General features: G+C 38.9%; 1 protein-coding gene and 1 long non-coding RNA gene across 2 annotated transcripts; one reads left to right on the top strand and one right to left on the bottom strand.

The window, feature by feature from the left end:
• Positions 1-978: 978 nt before the first annotated feature.
• On the bottom strand, positions 979-22,328 carry casd1 (CAS1 domain sialic acid O acetyltransferase 1). Its single transcript, XM_088600531.1, has 18 exons — positions 22,016-22,328; positions 20,382-20,478; positions 19,288-19,408; positions 17,586-17,630; positions 16,412-16,474; positions 15,646-15,693; positions 15,423-15,546; positions 14,440-14,654; positions 13,612-14,034; positions 13,314-13,403; positions 11,111-11,230; positions 9,510-9,666; positions 8,829-8,908; positions 8,407-8,508; positions 7,869-8,009; positions 7,294-7,371; positions 4,738-4,830; positions 979-4,235 (listed from the first exon to the last, which is right to left on the bottom strand). The coding sequence occupies exons 1-18, from the start codon at positions 22,326-22,328 to the stop codon at positions 3,969-3,971; spliced, it is 2,577 nt and encodes an 858-aa protein (XP_088456657.1). The 3' UTR covers positions 979-3,968.
• Positions 21,499-22,342, top strand: LOC148650902 (uncharacterized). Its single transcript, XR_015925608.1, has 2 exons — positions 21,499-21,636; positions 22,128-22,342. It is a non-coding gene; the product is annotated as an uncharacterized LOC148650902 (long non-coding RNA).
• The last annotated feature ends 473 nt before the right edge of the window (positions 22,343-22,815 follow it).

Here is a 22,815-nt window from a genome sequence, read left to right on the forward strand (position 1 = left end):
GACTGTGAGGAAGCTTTTTTTCATGCAGTCACACCTTGTGTCGTGTGTTCTGTTCAATGGTAGTGATGCGGTCAGCCCCCATAGCTGATGGACAGTTCCCCTAGTACATTAAACATACTGGACCTGAAGCAGTACTACAGTCTTATGGTATATAAGCCACAACACCTGGGGGGATGCAGAGCCTTTGTGCTTTTTTTAGCTAGAACATCATGAATGTCCAGTTTTAAACAGAATGGGAGTTTAAATCTGTACAATTGATAACTGGCCCCCAGAAGAGTTTTGCACAAGGGAAAACCTCTTTCCTTTGAAATATATTACTTTTGATTCCACCCCTATCTGTATTTATCATATCGGCACCTGTACACACATTCCCTAGTTTTCCCATTGGTAATTTAATTATTAAAAAACAGCATTATTTTTTTAAACAAAATAAACAATTAAGGTGTTTTAATAATAATAATAATAATAATAATAATAATATTGCTTACACTTATATAGCGCTTTTCTGGACACTCCACTCAAAGCGCTTTACAGGTAATGGGGATCCCCTCCACCACCAGCAATGTGCAGCATCCACCTGTACCATATTAGAAAATATGGTACAAAAATGAGGAGTTAAAGTGTGATGACTGATTTAGAATCATCACTTCAGGTATAGTAGTAAAACAATTTTCAATTTCTGATTTTACCTGTAGGATCTTTAAAAGCAGTCATCTCCAGTAGCAAAGAAGTGGCCTCTATATTCTGTACATAATGTGGTGCCAAAACAAAAAACTGAAGCTAAGGACAGGTTTTCAAAGCAGTTGGAGAAATGTCAACTTGTATGTCTACTATTCCTTAATATGTTGGAAAGAAGTTACTCTTCTAAGTTATGAAACATTAATTGCCAGTTTTCTAGACAATATGGTGATTAATATCATGAATGGCATTATTTAAAATAAGGACAATGGACTGACCAAAATAACCACAGAAATCATATTCAAGGACAAGAGATGAACCAACTTTACTATGCAGCTTAATTTCTTACCTATTAAGCCCTGAAGTTCTCAAAAATAAAGCTTATCCCCAAACTAGTAATTCAAGCAAATAAGACCTTAACTTCATAAGAGTTTCTGAACAAGAAATGTATCACTAACATACATATGCATCAGAAAAAGGCATTTATAAATAGGAAATGGTCAAATTTCACATTATGCAAAACCACAGTATTTACTTACTGTAACATCTATTTGTGATTTAAAAAAAGAGAACAAACAAGTTAAACACTTAACTTCTGATTTTTGCAAAACAATACAATAACATGGGCAACAGAACATAAAACCAAATATACAAAACATACTACTCTCTGAGTAACAAGACAGCATAAGGGGCCTGAAAATGTACATAAAGAGAAGTAAACAATTACTGTACATAAACATCTCGGTTTAATTCAACAAAAATCTCATTAAAGTGTATAAAAGCTTTAATTTAATTTCTGACCAAATTACAAATACCCGTTCAAGATACCTGTGGATTAAATACCACAATTTGCAGTGCTTTAATGTAGATCTTACTTGTTTTAGGACATTTTAACTAGAGTCCTATCCAGCTGGAGCTTTCAATTTAGAGGCAATTTATTCCCATTATAAAAATTCACATTGTATTCCTTGAGTCCTGGTGTGATTTCTGAGTCCTTCAGAACATACTTTACAGGAGGATAACCGACTTCACCTGTAGTTTTCTTTTAAACGGCATTTTGCAGCTTTGGAGATATCAATGCACAACACAGTTATTTAAAGTGAATCAAATGTAAGTCTGCATTTTGAACCCCCCATTAACTTAAACCTGCCAGGCAAAAGAAAGTGACTCAGTTCAGCTAGTTAGTAAGGCTTGGTGTGATAACACACGGTGACAAAATCACACTTCTCTGCAGCAAAGTCAACACAAGCTCAACTGCTGTATACCCCATATTAACACATAGAGGTTAATTCAATGCTGAGAAGTAGAAAAAAGTTTTTTTGCTGTTGATACTTCTCAGATCCAGGGGATGGCAAAAATATGTGCGGATATAAAGCAAACTCACAAAGCACAGAACATTTGAGAATGGGCAGATGACAAAGAGTGTCCAAATTAATGGAGATCTGCAGAAAAGGTGTGGAAAAATGAAATCTCTCAATTAAGAGGTTCTACAAAGGAGGAAAGTGATCCAGGTTGAATGATGATTCTTGGCTTTAGCTTTCTTTCTGGAAGCCTTGTAAAGGGACACAGACAGAAAGATCCGTGTACATCATGAGAAGTGAAATGGGGAAACGATCTGCATAGAGAAACCTTTGATCCTCTCTGCTCTGACAGTGATGTTTCCTAATAAATTAAGCCAATCACCTTCATGTTTTGTGATTGTAAATGGCAGTGCACTTTCTGCAAGAGATGCAGTAAATGAGATTGCTGGCTAAGCACAATGCTCTCTGGCTGGTCTTGGAATGGGCTCAGGCTTTTGTGCAGTCCTGGAGATAGATGCAGGTGCTGCAGGGATTTCTGACATGGGTAAGTGGCTCAGGGGACTTAAGGAAACTGAGGCTGTGGAGCTGTGACTGCGGTGTCCGTGTTATGAGCTGATTAAATGATTGTGGGGAAAAAGATTTCTGTTGCAGAGTCCTCCTGTACAATGGCCTTGGGCCTACTACCACCCCTGTTTCATTCTCCAGACCTATTATCATATCTGACCTGCTGTGTAAATCGCCCCCTGTAATTTACGAGCTTCATCAATGATGCATGAGATCTCAACTCAAAAATCCACAGAAATAATTTTGAAAATTTCCACCCTTCTAGTCTGTCTTGAATCTGTTATGCAACACACACAAACGAATGTTTAAATGCATAAAGCCAATTTAACACATTTAGTATTTTATAATTCTCTTGGTTTACAAAATAAATTATTGGTAAAACATTTTCTAACAATAATGCAAGACCAAAAATTAAGTACCTAAAAAGGGGGAAGTATTACAACACTGTAGTCATATCATGGTAAACATGATGAGCCTGACAGGAGGCTCAGTATGAGACATTTATTTTCTTTTTACTTAAAATGTTTTTCGACTGACGGCACTTACGTTTCACTGACGACTCAAGTGCTCTGGGGCTACGTATCCACAAACAGCCTAGTCTTATTACAATTGCTTTAAGAGACATATTGCAATATAACTATTAAAATATTTTATCCTTCATAATAAATTACTGATAACAGGAATAAATACTTTAAAACCATCTAAAAAATAAATAGAACATTAAATTTAAATGTGGCAGAATAGTTAGCATTCACAGCTGAGAACAGTCCGAGTTCACAATAGTCATTAGAATAATGAAGCACATGTGGTTAGCTAAGCAGTCATGGATTTAAGGACAGCGGGATCTGAATGTGCCAGAACCTGAAGTAAAATGCTCCAAATAAGCTCGTTAAGATGTACTGCGCCTGCTGATGTGTACAGGCCACATCTACCATATGCATATGTGGATTTAATTCACTATACATTAATGAAAGTGGCTGTATACCCTCTTTATGTTGGAAAACGACTGAACTGCTAATAAACGTCTTTAACAGTACATGAAAAGTGCATTTTCTGCATGATCTGAAAAAAAGCATTTTAGTCCGAAAAGCCATCTCAGGACTACAAGACACAAAGAACATAAAAGGTATAAAATGCAACCTTAATTTACACTTTTAAGTATTGTATTACCAGCTATGGTACACATTGTAAACTAACGTTAAAAAATAAAGCAATACGAGGCTGAATTGCTTCTGTACATGTATAAAAAAATCTGCAGTTTCTTCAGTGCCTCACTGCCCCTTAGAACAACTTCACAACCATCAAAAAAAGCATGTTTCCGCCATGTCCAAAATTGTTCTCCAGAAATATGGAAAGCTCCTGTGCGTCGCTTGCTACCTCCTCGTTCCGGGGCTGTCAGAGCCCGGAGGTCGCCGGCGGGGCTGTTTAATTTCGTTGGGCCTGTTCGTGAGCAGTCAGCTGCAGGACAGCCAGAAGAAACACGGCCAAGCCCAGCAGCCTCTTCACCAGGGCCGAGCTGTCCTTCGGGATGGCCACCTGAGCCAAGTCGTTGGTAATCTGGGAGATCTCATGTGCCACACACACAAAAATAAAGGTACTGATAACAATGTTGAGCATGGGGTAGCCAGGAACAAGAACTAAGATCCCCTTGGTGTCTGCAGCCAGCCATATATGGTATTGACAGATGAAGAGCTGGAATAAGAAGAGACAGCCGATCAGAGGCAAATTTAAGAACTGCCTGATGACTCTAATTGCATTCATAGATCTTCGGCAAACAGACCCTGCCTGTGATAACTTAGTTTCTGAAGAATTAAGGTCTTTGACAATGGAAACTGTTCCAAATATGTTGTGGAAAAGGATATCAATTAAAACGGCTTGTTGCTCTAGTCAATTAAAAAAAAGCACTGCTTGAGTTCTGCAATCAAGGCGTTGTGAGTTTGAGCCTGGAACAAGCACCTAGAGAAGAGAGACACGCCAGGTGCAGAAGTGTGCCTGCCTGAGTGCCACTGAGAGGAGGGCAGGCTGGGATTGCTTTTGGCTCCCAGAGAACAGCCACTCTGGGGTCTTCCTGGGTGCCTCTGCAGGTCCGTGCTGAGTTACTATTCCAAAAAAAAAGTACTCCTCAGACCTATGACGTTTCTGAAAATTTAACAATGACCTCCTACGCGGTTTACAATGATGACGTGTTTCTTACCTCTAGGCTAATCTTGCCAAACCACGCAAAGAATGAACTATACAACGAGCGGGCATAACCAGGAATATTCCTGATGAGAACAAAGGCTAGAATCTGCAAGAAACAAAAGAAAGCTAGTTTATGAAATATACAGTGCCTTGCGAAAGTATTCGGCCCCCTTGAACTTTTCAACCTTTTGCCACATTTCAGGCTTCAAACATAAAGATATAAATTTTTTATTTTATGTGAAGAATCACCAACAAGTGGGACACAATTGTGAAGTGGAACGAAATCTATTGGATTTTTGAAACTTTTTTAACTAATAAAAAAATGAAAAGTGGGGCGTGCAAAATTATTCGGCCCCCTTGCGTTAATACTTTGTAGAGCCACCTTTTGCTGCGATTACAGCTGCAAGTCGCTTGGGGTATGTCTCTATCAGTTTTGCACATCGAGAGACTGAAATTCTTGCCCATTCTTCCTTGCAAAACAGCTCGAGCTCAGTGAGGTTGGATGGAGAGCGTTTGTGAACAGCAGTTTTCAGCTCTTTCCACAGATTCTCGATTGGATTCAGGTCTGGACTTTGACTTGGCCATTCAAACACCTGGATACGTTTATTTGTGAACCATTCCTTTGTAGATTTTGCTGTATGTTTGGGATCATTGTCTTGTTGGAAGATAAATCTCCGTCCCAGTTTCAGGTCTTTTGCAGACTCCAACAGGTTTTCATCCAGAATGGTCCTGTATTTGGCTGCATCCATCTTCCCCTCAATTTTAACCATCTTCCCTGTCCCTGCTGAAGAAAAGCAGGCCCAAACCATGATGCTGCCACCACCATGTTTGACAGTGGGGATGGTGTGTTGAGGGTGATGAGCTGTGTTGCTTTTACGCCAAACATATCGTTTTGCATTGTGGCCAAAAAGTTCGATTTTGGTTTCATCTGACCAGAGCACCTTCTTCCACATGTTTGGGGTGTCTCCCAGGTGGCTTGTGGCAAACTTTAGACGAGACTTTTTATGGATATCTTTGAGAAATGGCTTTCTTCTTGCCACTCTTCCATAAAGGCCAGATTTGTGCAGTGTAAGACTGATTGTTGTCCTATGGACAAACTCTCCCACCTCAGCTGTAGTTCTCTGCAGTTCATCCAGAGTGATCATGGGCCTCTTGGCTGCATCTCTGATCAGTCTTCTCCTTGTCTGAGCTGAAAGTTTAGAGGGACGGCCAGGTCTTGGTAGATTTGCAGTGGTCTGATACTCCTTCCATTTCAAGATGATCGCTTGCACAGTGCTCCTTGGGATGTTTGAAGCTTGGGAAATCTTTTTGTATCCAAATCCGGCTTTAAACTTCTCCACAACAGTATTACGGACCTGCCTGGTGTGTTCCTTGGTCTTCATGATGCTCTCTGCGCTTTCAACAGAACATTGAGACTATCACAGAGCAGGTGCATTTATACAGAGACTTGATTACACACAGGTGGATTCTATTTATCACCATCAGTCATTTAGGACAACATTGGATCATTCAGAGATCCTCGCTGAACTTCTGGAGTGAGTTTGCTGCACTGAAAGTAAAGGGGCCGAATAATTTTGCACGCCCCACTTTTCATTTTTTTATTAGTTAAAAAAGTTTCAAAAATCCAATAGATTTCGTTCCACTTCACAATTGTGTCCCACTTGTTGGTGATTCTTCACATAAAATAAAAAATTTATATCTTTATGTTTGAAGCCTGAAATGTGGCAAAAGGTTGAAAAGTTCAAGGGGGCCGAATACTTTCGCAAGGCACTGTATATACAGTTGTATGCAAAAATGTGGGCACCCCTAAAACATTCCTAAAGCAAGAACAGAAAGACTGTTAGCTGGCTCCAAGAAATGTTTGGAGGCTGTGATTTCTACCAAAGGGGGTGTTACTACGTACTGACTGAAAACCAAACTTCTGCACATGCCACATTTAGTTTTATTTTTTTCAGTCTGTTAAATTCGGCAAATAAATAGTAACTGCATCTGCAGAAATATGTCAAGTTTATGTTTGTTCGCTGCAGAGGTTGTGTTAACTTCTTTTTTACTTAGAAAATCAACAAAACATGTAATTTGGCCAGGAGTGTCCAAACTTTTGCATACAACTTTACTGAAGGAAAAACATTTGTTAGACAGACTGATTCCTATAAAATAAAACTGATTTATTTAAAAGAGTTAAATAAGCAAACCAACATAGAAAACACAGTGACCAACAGCAGGATTGAAAAATCTGTAGTGTCAAACAATAGATGACTATTTTCTCTATATTTAGTTTGTCTTTGTTTAATTAGATTTTGTAGACGATATACCAATTAAAATGTTTTTAAAAACTTTTTAACCAATTAAACTTTTCAATTGCATACATAATTAACATGGATTTCACTTGATATGCTTTTCTGCACTACTCAACGTCACGCAATAGAAAATTATTATAAATACTACTACAATATACAGTAGAACAGGACGCATGGCATGGTGCAAACACGATGTGTTTCAGAGACTGTTTTTGAATTTCTCTATGAATACTCCATCAAATTTCACCAAAAACTTTAAAGGTAAACATTACCTGTACCACTGATATATACGGATGCAATTCATTGCACTCAGTTTTATCTTTACAACTGCTTGCCCATATGGAATATGTCTGCAATAAACAAACGGGATGTTAAAAAAATGAAAAGACATCCTCAGCTTCACATACTGGACAAGTAAAATGCAATGACAATGGTCACAAAATCGGAAGAGCCTGAGTATTTTCATCCCAAGGCTTGTCGCAAAACAGAATGGCTTCATCTTGTAAATACAGGACGGTATACTTCTACATGCAGATAAACACAGAAACAGGAATTGTGTCTAACTGCATCTAGTTTTGTACAATCCTGATATAAGTAGTGTAGACATCACAATAAAAAGACTGTAGGAACATAAATTGACCACTACAGTATATCAAAACTAGAATCAATCCAGAATAAATATGCAGACAAACATGACATAAGAATTGCCTTTTTTTTTAAATGCCATTAAAGTCTTTCTATATCAGGAAAAAAAACTATCCATAGCAAGGATATACAGTACAGTATTAGTAAAGAAGCAGGAGTACAAGAGAATGAAACCAGTCTCCCTACTTTTATATAAGCTTACCAGAAAAGAAACTACGGAAATGAAGAGCAAACAGTTGGACACTCTGTTGGAAAACAGTGGCTCTCCTTTTCCTTCTGAAAGCACCTGCCATTTCTGTAGCACGAGGTACACAAATGCAAACAGCATTCCATGGAATACAGCCTGAAAAAGATTTGGTTAAGTTTCAGTAGGGAGCAGCATCAGCATGTGTAGGCTGCAAAAGGACAAGTAAAGATTTAATCCATGCTGAAAAGAGAGGAAAGGAAACACGATGTTTGGGCTGCTGAGCCTTCTTCTTGCCACCCAAAGAAGGCTCCACAGCCGAAACATTGCGTTTCCTTTCTTCTCTTTTCAGCATGGAATAGACCTTTACTTGTCCCTTTGGTTAAGTTTGTCAGGATTTATACTTGGCACTGTAAACAATCACAGTCAAACCATACACTGTATAGGTCTGCTTAACACAGTAATACAAAGGTTTGCCAATATGGCACTCTCCAAAAAAATCAGAAACATTTCAAATTTATCTAAGTCTAAACGTAACATGGAAAAAAATACGTACAAAGCGATCCAGCTTCCACCTAAACCACCATTCGTGGCTGCTCCCATGCAATTCAAAGAGCTTCGATATTGGCCAGATGGAGAAAATACTGTTAAAAACACCCTGAAACAAGGAAAAGCAACTCTTAACACAAAGACAATCAGACCGTGGGAAAAAAACAGAAGTAGACACCACAAGAAGGAACTGTGCTGCCAGCCAACAATCTGCTTGTGTTTTGTAAAAATAAAATGGGTAAAAATAAGAGCCATTTTGCTGTATAGACTAAAAATCTATCAGTTTATCTACGTACTGAACAAATGTATGTTACAGGCCAGATAAGAGCCCTGTCCAGATCTGATGGGTCAGATCATGATTAGACTGATATAAGATTCCTGCTCATCTGGATTAATTAATGCTTGTATCTACATCAAGATTTAACTCACCCGTGAATAAGTCAAAAAGCATATGAACAAAAGCAAAGCCAGAAGCTTCAGCAGCAAACCCAAATGCCAGATCCCACTGCCTAAGAAAAGAGATATTATAGTTATATTGCAATATTCTACATTCTGTTCTGTCCATACAATAAATAATTGAATACATCATGAATTCAATACATCATGAATGACAAGGGCCAGTTAAATTTAATTCCAAAACAAGATCAGAAAGGTGTATCCTTTTTTCTATAACAGACCATGAAACCTTTCTAACAATGTTATTGTGCAGCTTGAAGGAGTAATTAAAAATTCTTAATTTCTGTCCATGCTTTGTTAAACTACTTTCAGATTTCATTGGAGTTTTTTGTTGAAACACTTTTAAAACCTTTGCAGAAAACGGCCTTGTAAATGTGAATCTGTTAACCATGACGGCTTTATAATATAAGCTGTAAATCTGGCACTACAAAGTGGTCAAAGTGTGAACAAAAAAGAATCACAATTAGTTATTTTCTGGCGTTAAACCACAGTGGTAAAAGGGTGTCTAATAAAACATCAGAACAATATGAAACTTGAAGGCCTCAGCTTTCTTCATCCTAATTCACATAAAATACAACATCCTTTTAGCCCTTTTTCTTAATTCCCTTTTTAACATAAAAGGAAATCATTCAAATTTTTTCAAAAAAAAATTACCATTTGCTTTTTTCTGCAGAATCTGAGGCCATATGGCTAATGTGACATAGATGACAGCAAACCAGAATGTAACTAGCGGCACAAAATAGTAGAACTGATAAGGCCGATCCATCACGAGACACAGCACTACCACAAGGAAGTTCAGCCGGAAGAGGACCTACATTGAAAAGAAACAGAACAAAACCAGGCACCAGCTTAGACAGCCTTGACAAATCCATTCTATGACACTGCAAGACCCCACCAGGTACTGGTAACTCAGGTAACTCATCTGACTCTTCAGTTACGTTTCAGACCCTGGTGATGAAGCTTATTTAACAAGGACCGGTTAGAGCAAAGACCCAGAACAAGCAGAAACAAATGGAGGATCAAGGTTGCACACATGTCCATTTCGGACAACCTTCTGGTTTGGAAGATACCACACTCATTTCAGGCAGCTCAAAAACAAGGATCACCAATTAACCATGTAACCATTTAAATACAGAGTGTCACAATATTAAGCTTTTACTAGAAAAACGCTTTTCCCTTACGTTTGCTTCACACATTGAGCACACCTGCTCCTCGATCAAGGGAGAAATCAGTCAGAAAAAGAGAGGTTTGGGCAAGCTTTTGCACTTGCTCACAGATACTGGATATTTTGGTTACAACCTCAGCTCCTAGTTTTATCATTCCAACACAGTTCTTAACCATCTAAATTAGCTTAACGGTTTAATGGGGCCAATTTAAATGCTTTCCAGGCTCATGGTGGGAGGTAGAAGACAACGGTGTTGCTCGCTTTTTTAGTGCCCCTCACAGGTCACCTCATTCAATCACTACAGTTCTCAGACTACAGAAACAAGTGTCATAACATACATGTAAAGGCCTGTTTACTGACCTCCAGGCCACAACAACATTAATTATGAAAAATGAATGAATGTTTAGTATAATTGAGGAGCAATTAAGGGGTACTTTATGAGCCGTTTACTAAGAGAAAAACACCTCATTGGTGGATTGGAGTAATATTTCAGGTGGAATGGCCAGCAGTAAAGCCAAGTCCCTTGCAGTAATCTACCAAGGATTTGAGAAGACCACCTTTGTGGACGTCAGTGAGTGTTTTGCAGAAATGCACAATGATACATTAGTTTACAACAGACCATGCTGAGGTCTCAGGGAAACGGTCTGGGAAGGAAACTCTAATACAGCCCAGGCATCTCACTCGCTGCCCTTCCTGCACACTCATCCTGATGTGACAAAATTCTGGTTTTACAACACCAGTCCTCAAGCTGCTGGGGTAACAGTGGCTTTTCTGTAACTTGGAAATGTGACCGTTAGGTTATGGATGCCCCACTCATTAGTCTTGAGCCCCAGTGAACAGTTCTGGCATAACATGTGACATCTAGGGCCCAGAGATCAGTGAACAGACACGTTTGTCTAGTTTCAATAAGAGGAATGGAACGAGAACCCACAAGACAGCATTAACAAATGGGTTCAAAGCATGCTTCGCAAGTGCACAGCCACATACTGTATGCTGTTGACTTTCACAGTAGACCTACCCCCCCCGACCAATCTGTTGTGAACTAGTATTACAGTATTATTCACCCATTGATTGAGTTTAATGAACATACCTGGCAAACTCTGTTAAGTCCAAAGTCTCCCTTCAGCCAAAAGAAAGAAAAGTGCCCATAGCCTGTTTGAAACAGATACGCTGCTACTAGGACTCGTACATGCATGTACACGGGTATGAACTGGAAAGAGAAGTGAACAATCATGAGAAGACACATACAAAATAGTACTGTACCACAGTGAAATAGTTATATTAAATAGTTCAGGTGGGTAGCTGCGTCAGCATGCGTAGGCTGCAAAGGAACAAGTAATAGGTTTATTCCATGCTGAAAAAAAGAAGAAAGAGAACACGCGAGTATTGTGTTCTCTTTCTTCTTTTTTTTCAGCATGGAATAAACCTATTACTTGTTATATTAAATATGCATGATTTTATATCATTTAATAGAGATACACTAAGTATACACAAAATCATTTAAATTTAGTGTGATATAAATAGTAATAACTGCTGATACAAGCAGAGAGAGATAAAGGTGGTTAAAAATGTTTGTTTGCACTTGTACAATATTTACAAGGTGTACCTAGATATTATCAGAGAGAGAGAGTTGTTGATAAGTTAATAGCATTAAGTATAACACAAAACACTATTTTAAGAAGAACTAAAGTCCTAGAGTATCTATGGTGCCATATACTGTATACAGCTGCATTACACAATGTTTAGAAATCAAAATCCATTTACAACAGAAGTAAAGTATAATGCAGTTCTTTGGTTCTCTTTATTGCTGTTTGTCTTCTGACCACTAGTCCTCCCCAAACACAGGAAATTGTGATTTAGGTCCAATTTGACAAGATAATATGACATCTTTTGCTAAATGTAAATGAACTCCCGATTAAGTGTTTTCGGTTCTGCTGACGTAGGGGAACAGATATGTTCCTGGAAAGCCAGGACAAAGACAAAGCTTGGGCAACATTTTTCATGACAGTTATGCCCATCAAGACTTGTTGAATTGAAACATGCTGCTCAGCTCCTGTCCCAGCAACCTCTCCACCTCCGCTGAGTGAACTTTCTGGGGAGGACCTTTATCAGCAGAAGAAACAAAAATAATGTGATGCTATTCTTTGCTTCAGTGGCCCTCCTCCAACTCCACTGCAGTGCGATGTCTTGCCTTTCCAAAACAAATAACTGCGGGAGCCTAGTCAGTTTGTATTTTAAATAAAGATGGCAACAAAAAGCTGTTTATACAAAGAATGATCCACTAAGTAAACTTCACAATACAAATTGAAAGCAGATAAGCCAGCAATATACTTTATGTACTTTAAGGGAGAGGTGAGCTTTTACTGCTGAGCACAACTCCTTAAAATTGAGAGGCTGTGTGGCCAATGTAAAAACAGATGTAATCTTAAACGCTAAGACCTACCCCTCCATTTATCTTTCAGTACCAGGTTGATAAGGGCAATAAAGTTTGAATAGTTTTGAGCTCTCCTTTCCCAGAGCATAGCTACACACCACTGCGTTTACACTGTTAAGACCACAGTGGTATATCACTATGTGTTATAGATTCTACTCAGAGCCAGTCCACATTTGAACCCTCTCGAATTAACTGCATTTGCATTTCTTTGGTTCTCTTTACTGTTCTCTGTATTCTCTCTGTTAGTCCTTCTTTTGTTGCAGGTGGCAGCTGGTTCCCCCTTTTTATTCTTGTTTCCTGCACATTTCTTTGGTAAACATCTGCTGCTAAAATGACTCCTGCAGGAACTTTTCAAACTGGCGTCAACCACAGAGAGCCGAGTCAGTTGCTAGGTTACCATTTCAGTCAGGTCCGGCCAGGGTGTTCCTGAGCAGGGCATCTTAAAATAAAACAGCCAATTTCACAGAACTATTTTTATTGCTGGTATTGTTCTTATGTTTGTTGGAGCACCATGATTTTTTTTAAAATGAAACACGGATCCCCCTGTGAAACAAACATGCAGCCACAGATTGAGGCCAAAGTGGATGTTTGCATCATATATGTGGTGAAAATCTCTGTCTGTATTGCTATGAAATGCTAGAATAACTAATGAACACCTAGCACATATATTGCCATTTCTGTTTCTTTTAAAAAATGTATTTCAGTGTACAAGATATGAGTTATACACTGTTATACGCTGTTATATGAGTTATACGCTGCATCATCCTCCAGTCTGTTAGCAATACCTTGACAACAACTGCTAAAATGTTCACAGGCTTTTTTTTAAATGTGCCCGTAGAGGCAAAAAATATCTACTTACAGCACTGGCACCAGATATGTGATAAATTAGGATAACTAGTTGCATCCAGCCTTTCCATTCATCTGTTTGTTCCCTGTTTAGTACCTTTGTCTGAAAAAAAGGAAACTTGAGTTCATACGGACATGTTCTGTGAAATATGAAGAATAAAAACAAACTAAATAGAAAGTACATCTGAATCTCCATATTTGTACAGGAAAATGAAATAAGGAAAATGCTTTACTTTTTAAAACTACAAATGGTGTCATAAAATTTATTTTAGGCCAATCTGTAACACTTGCAGCTTTTCTGTGGTCCTTACCTCTTTACCATTTTCAGTGTAGAAAACTCCAAGTACAAAAATGTAGATCAGAGGTATAAAAAATGTAGAGTGTGTGTAGAATTTCTGCTCTTTCATGAAAATGTCAGCTCTGTCACACAGGTAAAAGTAAACCATAATGAGCCCCAGTTTGCAAACAGACTGGAAGGGAACTTTCAGGCTTGCCATCGAAGTGGCAGCTGCAGGCCTTTTCTCCTCAGCGTTTTCCAGGTCGGTGACGTGCCTGCTTCTCCGATGCTTGCTGTAGCACAGCAGGTTCAAAACCAGGAAACTCATTATGGCTGAGGCAAAAACACCAGCTGTCAGCTTCTGCACGATATTTAGGGGAGGCCGGGGGTGGCAGCAGGAGCCGTCAATGGGTTTTAGAATCTTGTTGCAGACAGAGTTCATTAAAACCATCGCCCCCTGAAAAAAACAGCAGACAAAAACAGGATGTGCAAATCGACCAAAAATACCGTACCACACTGAACATACTGGCACAAACAGTAATGTGTGTTTTCAGGGTTGGTAAACAGACATTTATATCAGGTGAACCCAAGGGCATTATTTTCTCGACAAACTGAACTGGATATTACTTTCTGCGAGTATAGTATCTGAAGACATCTCAAACTAATTGCTGCACCTGATAATAGCAGTTTCTAGATCGACAATAAATTAGAATCACTCGAAACATATCAGTATAGTATAATGGGATAACCACAGGGTGGTGATAAAATATTAACTAAGGTTAATACCTGAAGAAGAATTACTTTGACATGTTTTTTTTAACATAAGGGTCAATGTCAAAATATTTACTTTATCAATACTTACGACATCCCTACTGCTTTCAGGTAGATGCAGGCCGTCCAGAGACTCTGAGATCGTCTCCTGTGCTGCTAGCCGAGAGGCACGGACAATTTTCACCCCGACTTTTGCGGTTTTTTTGCTGCCATTCAGAGTGCTTAGTGCTGCTTCATTGTATAAGTCTATCTGCTGATTAGTTATCATTTTCCGACTATCACTCAGCAGCTCTTCATATACAGGATCTAGAAGTAAATGTGTGGAAAACACATTGTCACAGAAAAGTACAGGAGACAGTGGATGACAGCAACAAGTGCAAGAAAAAAAGCTGTCATTTTGCTAAAACATATCTTGCAAATGACCGTGATATCTATGTCTATAAATATATACCCAGTTAACACACAATACATAAATGCACTTTTGCTGCACGTGAAAAATATCTATTAATGTATTTAGTCATTGATGCTGCAGTTGTCTGAGATGCAATAAAAAACAACCTCTGGGGAAGAATAATACAGAGACAATTGTGATATATTGTCAAGGTAGGTCAATATCTGTACACCTTTTTAATTTAATGAAGTACAGCATGCTTAACCATTTAGAATAATCTTCAGAATCAAACAAATAAACGTTCAATTTTGGGCGGAGTGCTGGCACTGTGGCTAAGGATCTGCGCCTGTGGCTGAAAGGTTGCCGGTTCAAATCCCATGGCTGGCAGAGGAATCCCACTCCATTGGGCCCCTGAGCAAGACCGTTAACCCCAACTGCTCCAGGGGCACCGTATAAATAGCTGACCCTGAGCTCTGACCCCAGGTTTCTCTCTACGTGTCTGTGTGCCTATGTGTCTCATGGAGAGCAAGCTGGGGTATGGGAAAGACAAATTCCTAATGCAAGAAATGTTATATGGCCAATAAAGTGATCTTACCTTATCTTAAGTAAGGGCATTTGCAATACTATACACCTAACTACAAACATTTTAATTAGGGACCACCCCTTAGACAAACCAGGTTTACCTTGCAGGACCCAATAAACTTCTGTGTCTTTTGCCAGTTTCTCCAAAAGACGGGAAACAGCTGTGAGGTTGGTTTTGTACTGACTGAGCGTTTCACTGCTGCCATTGTGTAACTTAATAGACCACTGAAAAAGAAGGAGTAAGAAACAGTAAGAAAAACAGATTGCAATTTCAGATGTGAATTACTGTATATTATATTATAAATGAGATAGGCTGATACTTACTGTAGCTGCTGCCACAATTATGATATCTGGTTTGTTTAATGAGATTTCCTGAAATGGAAGAGATCATAACATAAAAACTTTTTGATGGCAGGATTAAAACTTTATCTGAATTGCATGTTGTGTACTGTAGATAGTGGCTTGAGAATCAGGCTTTACTGTAAAGGATATTTGTGTATGACATTTAAACTTTCCTATGTAATTAAATACACAAAATGTAAATTAGAGCCTTAAATATTTGTCTTGATCAAACAAAATACTACCACTTCTTTGGACTGCAGGAATGTAAACATTCTATGTAAACCTATCATTCACACTACCTATTTACATAATGAAACAAATGCATGAAGATTGTTTTAGATATTGTTAGATAACATTTATAAAACCCTGAAGGCAAATAGTGTTTAAAAAAATAAAAAAAACAGAATTATTATTTTTCATAATCCTGGAATACTGCTATAAATGCTAACATCATCTACAGTGGAATAAGAAAACACGTTTAGGCCGTGGAGCCTTCTTCAGGTGTTAATTCCATCTACAGTGGAATATTAACTTAATTCCACAATAATTTAGATATACTCTTAAACAGCTCACACCTTTACCGTACAAAATTTCATCACGCAATTCCTTGTCTCCTTCTGTTGTTCTACCCAAGTACGTGTTCACTAAGGAAAAACTTTTAAAGCCTTTTTGAAGGAAGAGATTTCTTGTTAATCTCTCTTGACAGATTGTCCTTAAACTTTTTTAAGATGTATCGATTAGCTCTCACCTCGGTCCAGGACATCAGGCGATCCTTCATTGAATTGTTCACTTCGGCATACCACAAGAAATCCTATAAAGAAAATCTTGTTAGGCGTTCTTAGAAGGTAAATTAATTGCACGCTTTCAAACAAATGTTTTTTTGAAAAATTTAAAAAAATATTTACTGAAACTGAAGCTTTTATGAATGCATTATAAACTGAAATAAGATCATGCAACAGCTCAACATTTCCACCAGCCTGACCTTTCCTGAAAGTGAAAGAAGCTGTTTGATTTTCCCTTTGACTTAAATTTCTGGAATACCTTAAAAAAAATGAATAAGTAAATTAGAGTGAATGCACACTGGTTCAAACCAGATGTATGTTGCTACTTTAGAGTTTACCCTCAGGTTAACGGATGAATAGGGGAGGAAGGGGTGTCCATTATTGCCAAAAGTCCGTTATATCACAAATTACATTTTTTTTTTAGGCCCAAAACACATTACGATCCATATTCTAACCTCTTCTTCCAATGCAGGGTCAGGGAGAGCTAAAGCCTATCTCAGCAAGCACACCTTGAGCAAAAAAAAATATAATATATAGGCTTTCTGGATCTCTTTTCACTTTTTGTTTTTACCAATTGCAGTCAACAAAGTTGCCTTTTTTTTCATAATTAAACAAGCTCTTTACTTCATGTGTCATAAATATACAGTATAGAATTTGCCAGAAGCATATGAAACACAAACAACATCTTTTGCAAGCAACTGACCTACTCTGACCTACACCATTCCTGAATTTTAAACCTATGTATTACGTATTTTAAACTACTATGTGTTTGTTTCTCTATTATTGTTTAGGAAAGTCTGGTATTTCTCTGTATAGACAAGTCTGCTTTAGGTTTTATCCATTAAATCCAAAGTCCGTTAAAGCGAGGGTTAACTGTATATACTCCAGGCATGAAAAAGAACTTTGCTCATATTCTCATATTCCTAAAATAAATAGCTGTAGAAATGGATACAAAAATCAGTGTTGCTGGATAAAAGCATCAGCCAAATACATTTGGAACTATTTCAGCAAGCTTTTAACAACCTAAATGCTTCCTATACATCTAGAAGTTCTGCCATTTATTTGTGGAAAATGAGTATATAGTGTAATAGCTTTGATGTTAAAAAGAACTTCAAAATGAAATGAGAAAATAAATCTCACCACATTCAAAGAGGAACTCCTGTCTTCAAACGGAATGTTCTCATGCTAGATAGGTTTTCAAAATAAAGTATTAAACACTGGCAATCCCAAGACATAACAATTAAAGTGAATTCATACACAGGAAAACTATATATATCAAAATATGAAAAAGAAAAAAGAAAAGGTTTTTACAGGGTTTTTTACTTTGGCTAACTTTGAATCTTAAAATAATTTATAATGGACACCTGAATGATCACCTGCTTAAATGAGAAATGAATTGTAGAAATGAACTGTTTACTATAGCTTTGTCTATACCCAATATTATTTAATAGTGAATACATACAACTTAATGTTGTGCATGACAAAGTCTGTCAATGTCTTTCACTTTTAAAGGGAGACAATGGATCAAAAGCATTGATCCATTGCTTGACGACAATGACAAGCAATGTCATGACAATGACATTGACAATGTCAATGACGACTGACATTGACGATAACTGTAATTGACGATGACAATGACGATGTCATCTGACAATGACGATAACTGTAATTTTATTTTAACATTAGATCTGGGGTGTTCAAGCTTTTTCAGCTGTTGGATCCCATTCTGAAGAGGATCCCTATAAGGAGGATCAATACAAATTCAAATCTGAAATTCACCGTTCTGCACATCACAATATTTTAAAAGCAGAACAGCGGGTACACACATACAGTACAGTCCTCTGAATGCTTTGTCAAAGCAGATCTGGTGTCTGAGTGTGATTTATTACATGACTGTAGCTTTTCCTACTACTACTTCCTACTACTTCTGGGGAATACCTGAACTCTATGGGAAGCCCTTGGTTGAAATCTCCCACAAAAAAAACTATTGATACTGTACAGTATGTCACAGTGTCTCATGCACATGGAATTAACACCCATTAAAACAGGGTGTATGGCCAAATCAGACATATATAACTTGGTATTCAGTGTTTATTTTTAATCCTGTACCATCCCTCTAAATGTGGCACAAGCTGATTTGGTTTCATAGTTACTGTAATCCTCTAACCACAAATCACAACAAACTGGCCTCAAGAGGCCTAGAAGACTACAGACACACCAAGACTAAGCAGGCCTGGTGAATCCTAGTTAGTGGGAAAGTGTTGAGCAGTGGTCAACTGTAAAGTCGTGGGTTCAAATTCCAGGTGAGTCCCTGCTGTTGCACCTTTGAGCAGGGACCATAAACTGAACTGTTACAGTAAAAACACTCTGCTTATAAAAGTAAGCAAACATAAGTCAGTTTGGGCAAAGTTTTGGCTTTTTACTTTAAACATTTAATTTAATAATAAATAATACCTCCTTAACATTTGTAACAGACTTATAGCTGTAACAGTAATGTAAAATATGTGTTATTTGCATAGTGCTGAGGCACTGTGTCAAACAATCAACTACTGTAAATTTAAAAGAATAAATCATTTGAATTATCATTGTAGATGCTTGCTGTGAAAAAATGACAGAACTGAATTCCTGACTACCAGGAAAGTTGCAATTGCTTGGAAGAACCGACACATGAATCAGCCAGGAAAATAATACAGAACAGTAAATGGGTACAGGCACGTCTCACTTTTTTTATACACGAGTAAGATCACACAATCTAAATACAACACAGTATAGCTGTACAGTAATCATTTCCAAAACATCTACATCCGGCCAAAGGATTAACATTAACTTTGAAAAAGATTACCTTGTTTCCTTCCTCCTTGAGATCTGGGTTTATTATTCGGACAAAGGAATAAAAGAGCTGGCGAATTCTGGAATCTCCTATAAAGGCTATTTGCTTCTGGGCAAGGCACTCCTTTGCTTCACTGGAAAGAAAGTCGAGACACAGAAAGACCTAGAGTTACTTCAACCCCGATTGTACAAATTCAAAATTCTGCTTTGTGCACTCTCTCTAATCAAGAGAACATTGCTTCTAAGCAATGCGCACTATATCTTAATTTGATGTAGTGCTCAGGAAGTATATTTACAGCAGTGATCAACTAAAATGTCTCAAAGACCCGACTGCTCATCATTTGTGTGCCTTGTGCTATTGTAAGTTCAAATGACGGGTGAAATATCTTTGGTTTATAACAGAGGCTCACATATAAGTAGAATGCATTTAGCAGTATTTCTGGATAATGACTCTAATTACGTCTTGGATCTTGAGTGGACAAATTGAACTGGACTGAACACGCAATTAAGATTTCAAGCCTTTTTTATAAACAGAGTTGACAGGTTTTAATTTGGCATTTTAAAATGAATCATCGGCTTATAATAGGAAATCATATAAGTTATGCTGATTTACATTATGTGTCCTTGATACACACTGTAGGTCTTAACAAGATGGCGGTTATTTATGTTTCTGGCCAGAGGATTTGTTTAATCTTCACACCGAGAGAGCCAAGAAGAAATAAATACTTCCTAATATAAGATCTTTGTCTAGCCAAAGGTGTATGTGCTGAGGAGGACTCATCTATACTGCAATATTGACATGGATTCTTGAATAAACAATTTCGAGCAGAGAGAGTGCGCACCCAGTTGGCTGTTTTGTTTCAGTTTGTCATCTAGGCTATCCGGTGGCATGCTAGGACAGGTTGCTGTGTTCAGTCCACACAACCCCGTACGTAAGCACAGTGGCCGGGTTTGTAGGAGCACGAACATACAGTAAGCACATAAATAAACCCATGATGGAACAGCTCTTATCCCAGCCCAGCTGCTGTCCTTGGGAATAATGACAGCCTTTTCCTCACACACAATTCATTTCCCACGTGTCAAGTCCCAATCAGCTGCTCGACTTGCCTGCTTCGGTACTTGTGCATCATGCACCCCTGTGGCTGCCACACGTTTTCGCCCAGGAACCTGCCAGTGGAAAGGAGCCACTCACACGTATCGCCACCTACAGTACCCGGGAGAAAAAAAACACACCGGTCATTACAGAAAGTGACACGCTTTCTCTTTCAAGCTTGCCGTGGTTCCTACAGTATATGCTTTGCGATTTTAACACCACTGACACTTCCATTTTAACCTCCTCAAGTGCAGCTTGATAGATCTGTCACCTAGGCAGGACTACAAGAGCTGCTGTCATTCGGTGGTCGTGTTTTTTTTTTTAATTTGGAATTGTGATTCTGCAACTTAACTGCACTGGCACCAACGCATAATCTTTGTGTAGGTCCACCTCCCCCAACCAAAGCAAGCTTTTCCGACTCTCGCCGGTGAGAGGCATGTGCACAAAACAAAAGACACACACACACACACACACACACACGCACGCCAGGTGACAAACATAAATATATACAGTAGCACAAACAGGAAATACTGTATGTCCTATAGGTGTGCAAATGCACAACTTTATATCTTTAGTCTTTCACTTTAAACGTTTTTAGCATCATGATGACCTGTTCGCAGGTTTCAAAATCATCTGAAAATCAAAGAACTACACACGTAGGGTATTTTTTTTTCAGCACAACGCGTTTTTAAAACGAAATCAGATTGTATGAAATTTTATTCCTTGCAGACGCATGTCTGCACTAAAGCAAACACTACAAATGCAAAGTTGTGCCTCGATATTATTCCACCGGTTCGTCAAACCCACGATTGAAATTACACTAGAAAAACAGCAAGCATAATTGGCCGATGCCCCGGAAAGGTCGCATTTATTAAAGACGTGTTTTGGACGGCTGTCTCAAAGTCTACATCAAAATCCGTCAGCTGACTCTAATCTAGGGGTTACTAAAACTAGTGAGTTTTCAGTAAAATAGGCCAACGTTTAACGAGCTGGGACAATAATCGTCATCATATTCGCCGTTAACTACGAGGTGATTTGGCATTTGAATATGTGGTTTATTTGCTAATTAAGACGTGTACTGGATCACATCTCCATCCTTCTTTTATACAGCTAGTGAATGCTTGGATGAGCGCCATATCACGTTAGACAACCGCGGTGTGCAATATTTTTTTAATCTAAAGCTGGAGCGTGCTGCCAGGTTAAGGCTGGACGTTAAGTTTCACCGTTGCACATTTAGCGAGCCCGACGCACTGCAAACTGTCCCACAAGGTATCTGTTAGGCGATTTTCACGTTTAAATATATACAATATATATATATAATCTCCGCTGTGTGAAGCGCTGATCCTCCCGCCCGGCACTCGGCGGTATGACAGCCAGCTCCTGCTCATCAGGACTGGGGGAGGCAGCTCACCTGCCCCGCCTGAAAACAGCGCTTTGCATTTTACAACATTATCTGCACCGCTTTTATTAATGGGACGTCCTATATCCAAGGCACACGCCGCCAAATCCCGAAAACCCAACCGCTGTGTCCCGGAGCCGCCAGTTCACCCAGTATGCGTGGCCCGATCACAACAACATTGCATATCGAGCAGTACCACACACAATACTGTATTTCGCGACACGTCTCGGCCAGCAACCCCACACTTACCTCCATAAAACCGAGAGAAACAGTGGAGCACAGTGAGCACAAGGACCGCGGCGAACGCGAGCAGTTTGGCATTTTTGATGCAGAAATAGTGATTTATTTCTCGTTTGCCTAGGCTATAGGCCAGGAGCGCCATCTTGGCTCCTCCATGACAACAGGCAGACAGACGAGACGCAGCGGCGGAGGGGTGAAGCGGAGAGAGCACGTCGAGGCTGAGTCTGCCCTCCGTGCCAGGGTCGGCTGCCTCGGCGCTCAGTGCTGCTGCTCCTGGCGCAGTGGCCGTCTCGGTGGCGTGTGACGAGCTCTTAAGTGGCATAATTTATTCTGTAACCCGTGGAGGAAAGAAAGTAACGTCTCTTCTGGACTTTCTGCCTCCCCTCCCGAGTCATTTCACCCCCGTTAGGTCTGCAGATCCGAATGAACGTATTTCTGCGTGCTTTGCGGCCATTAGAAATCGGACTTTGAAGTGAGTTTTGAGTGTGTGCAATGGAGCTACGCTAAGTTTGTGGAAGGGCACAATTGATAAACAGGTATTTCGTCTGTACGTCATTGTGTAAACTTGACCAGTTGAGCAGTGCTAATATTTAACCTGAGAATGAGTCATTGGCGCCTGCCAAGAAAATAAAAATCTGGAAGATATTAATGTGCGTTTGCTTAGCTGTCGCTATTATCCACGATGACATACAAAATACAGTTTTACGTTTTACACAGTTTCTAATGATTTACATAAGTAATCTGATTATATAACATTATTCAAATACAGTACAAAAGGGACAAGAAAACAAAACTGCGAGGCAGTAATC

Source organism: Lepisosteus platostomus, chromosome 12, assembly GCF_059453375.1.
Source record: "Lepisosteus platostomus isolate fLepPlt1 chromosome 12, fLepPlt1.hap1, whole genome shotgun sequence".
NCBI classification, from domain to species: Eukaryota; Metazoa; Chordata; class Actinopteri; order Semionotiformes; family Lepisosteidae; genus Lepisosteus; species Lepisosteus platostomus.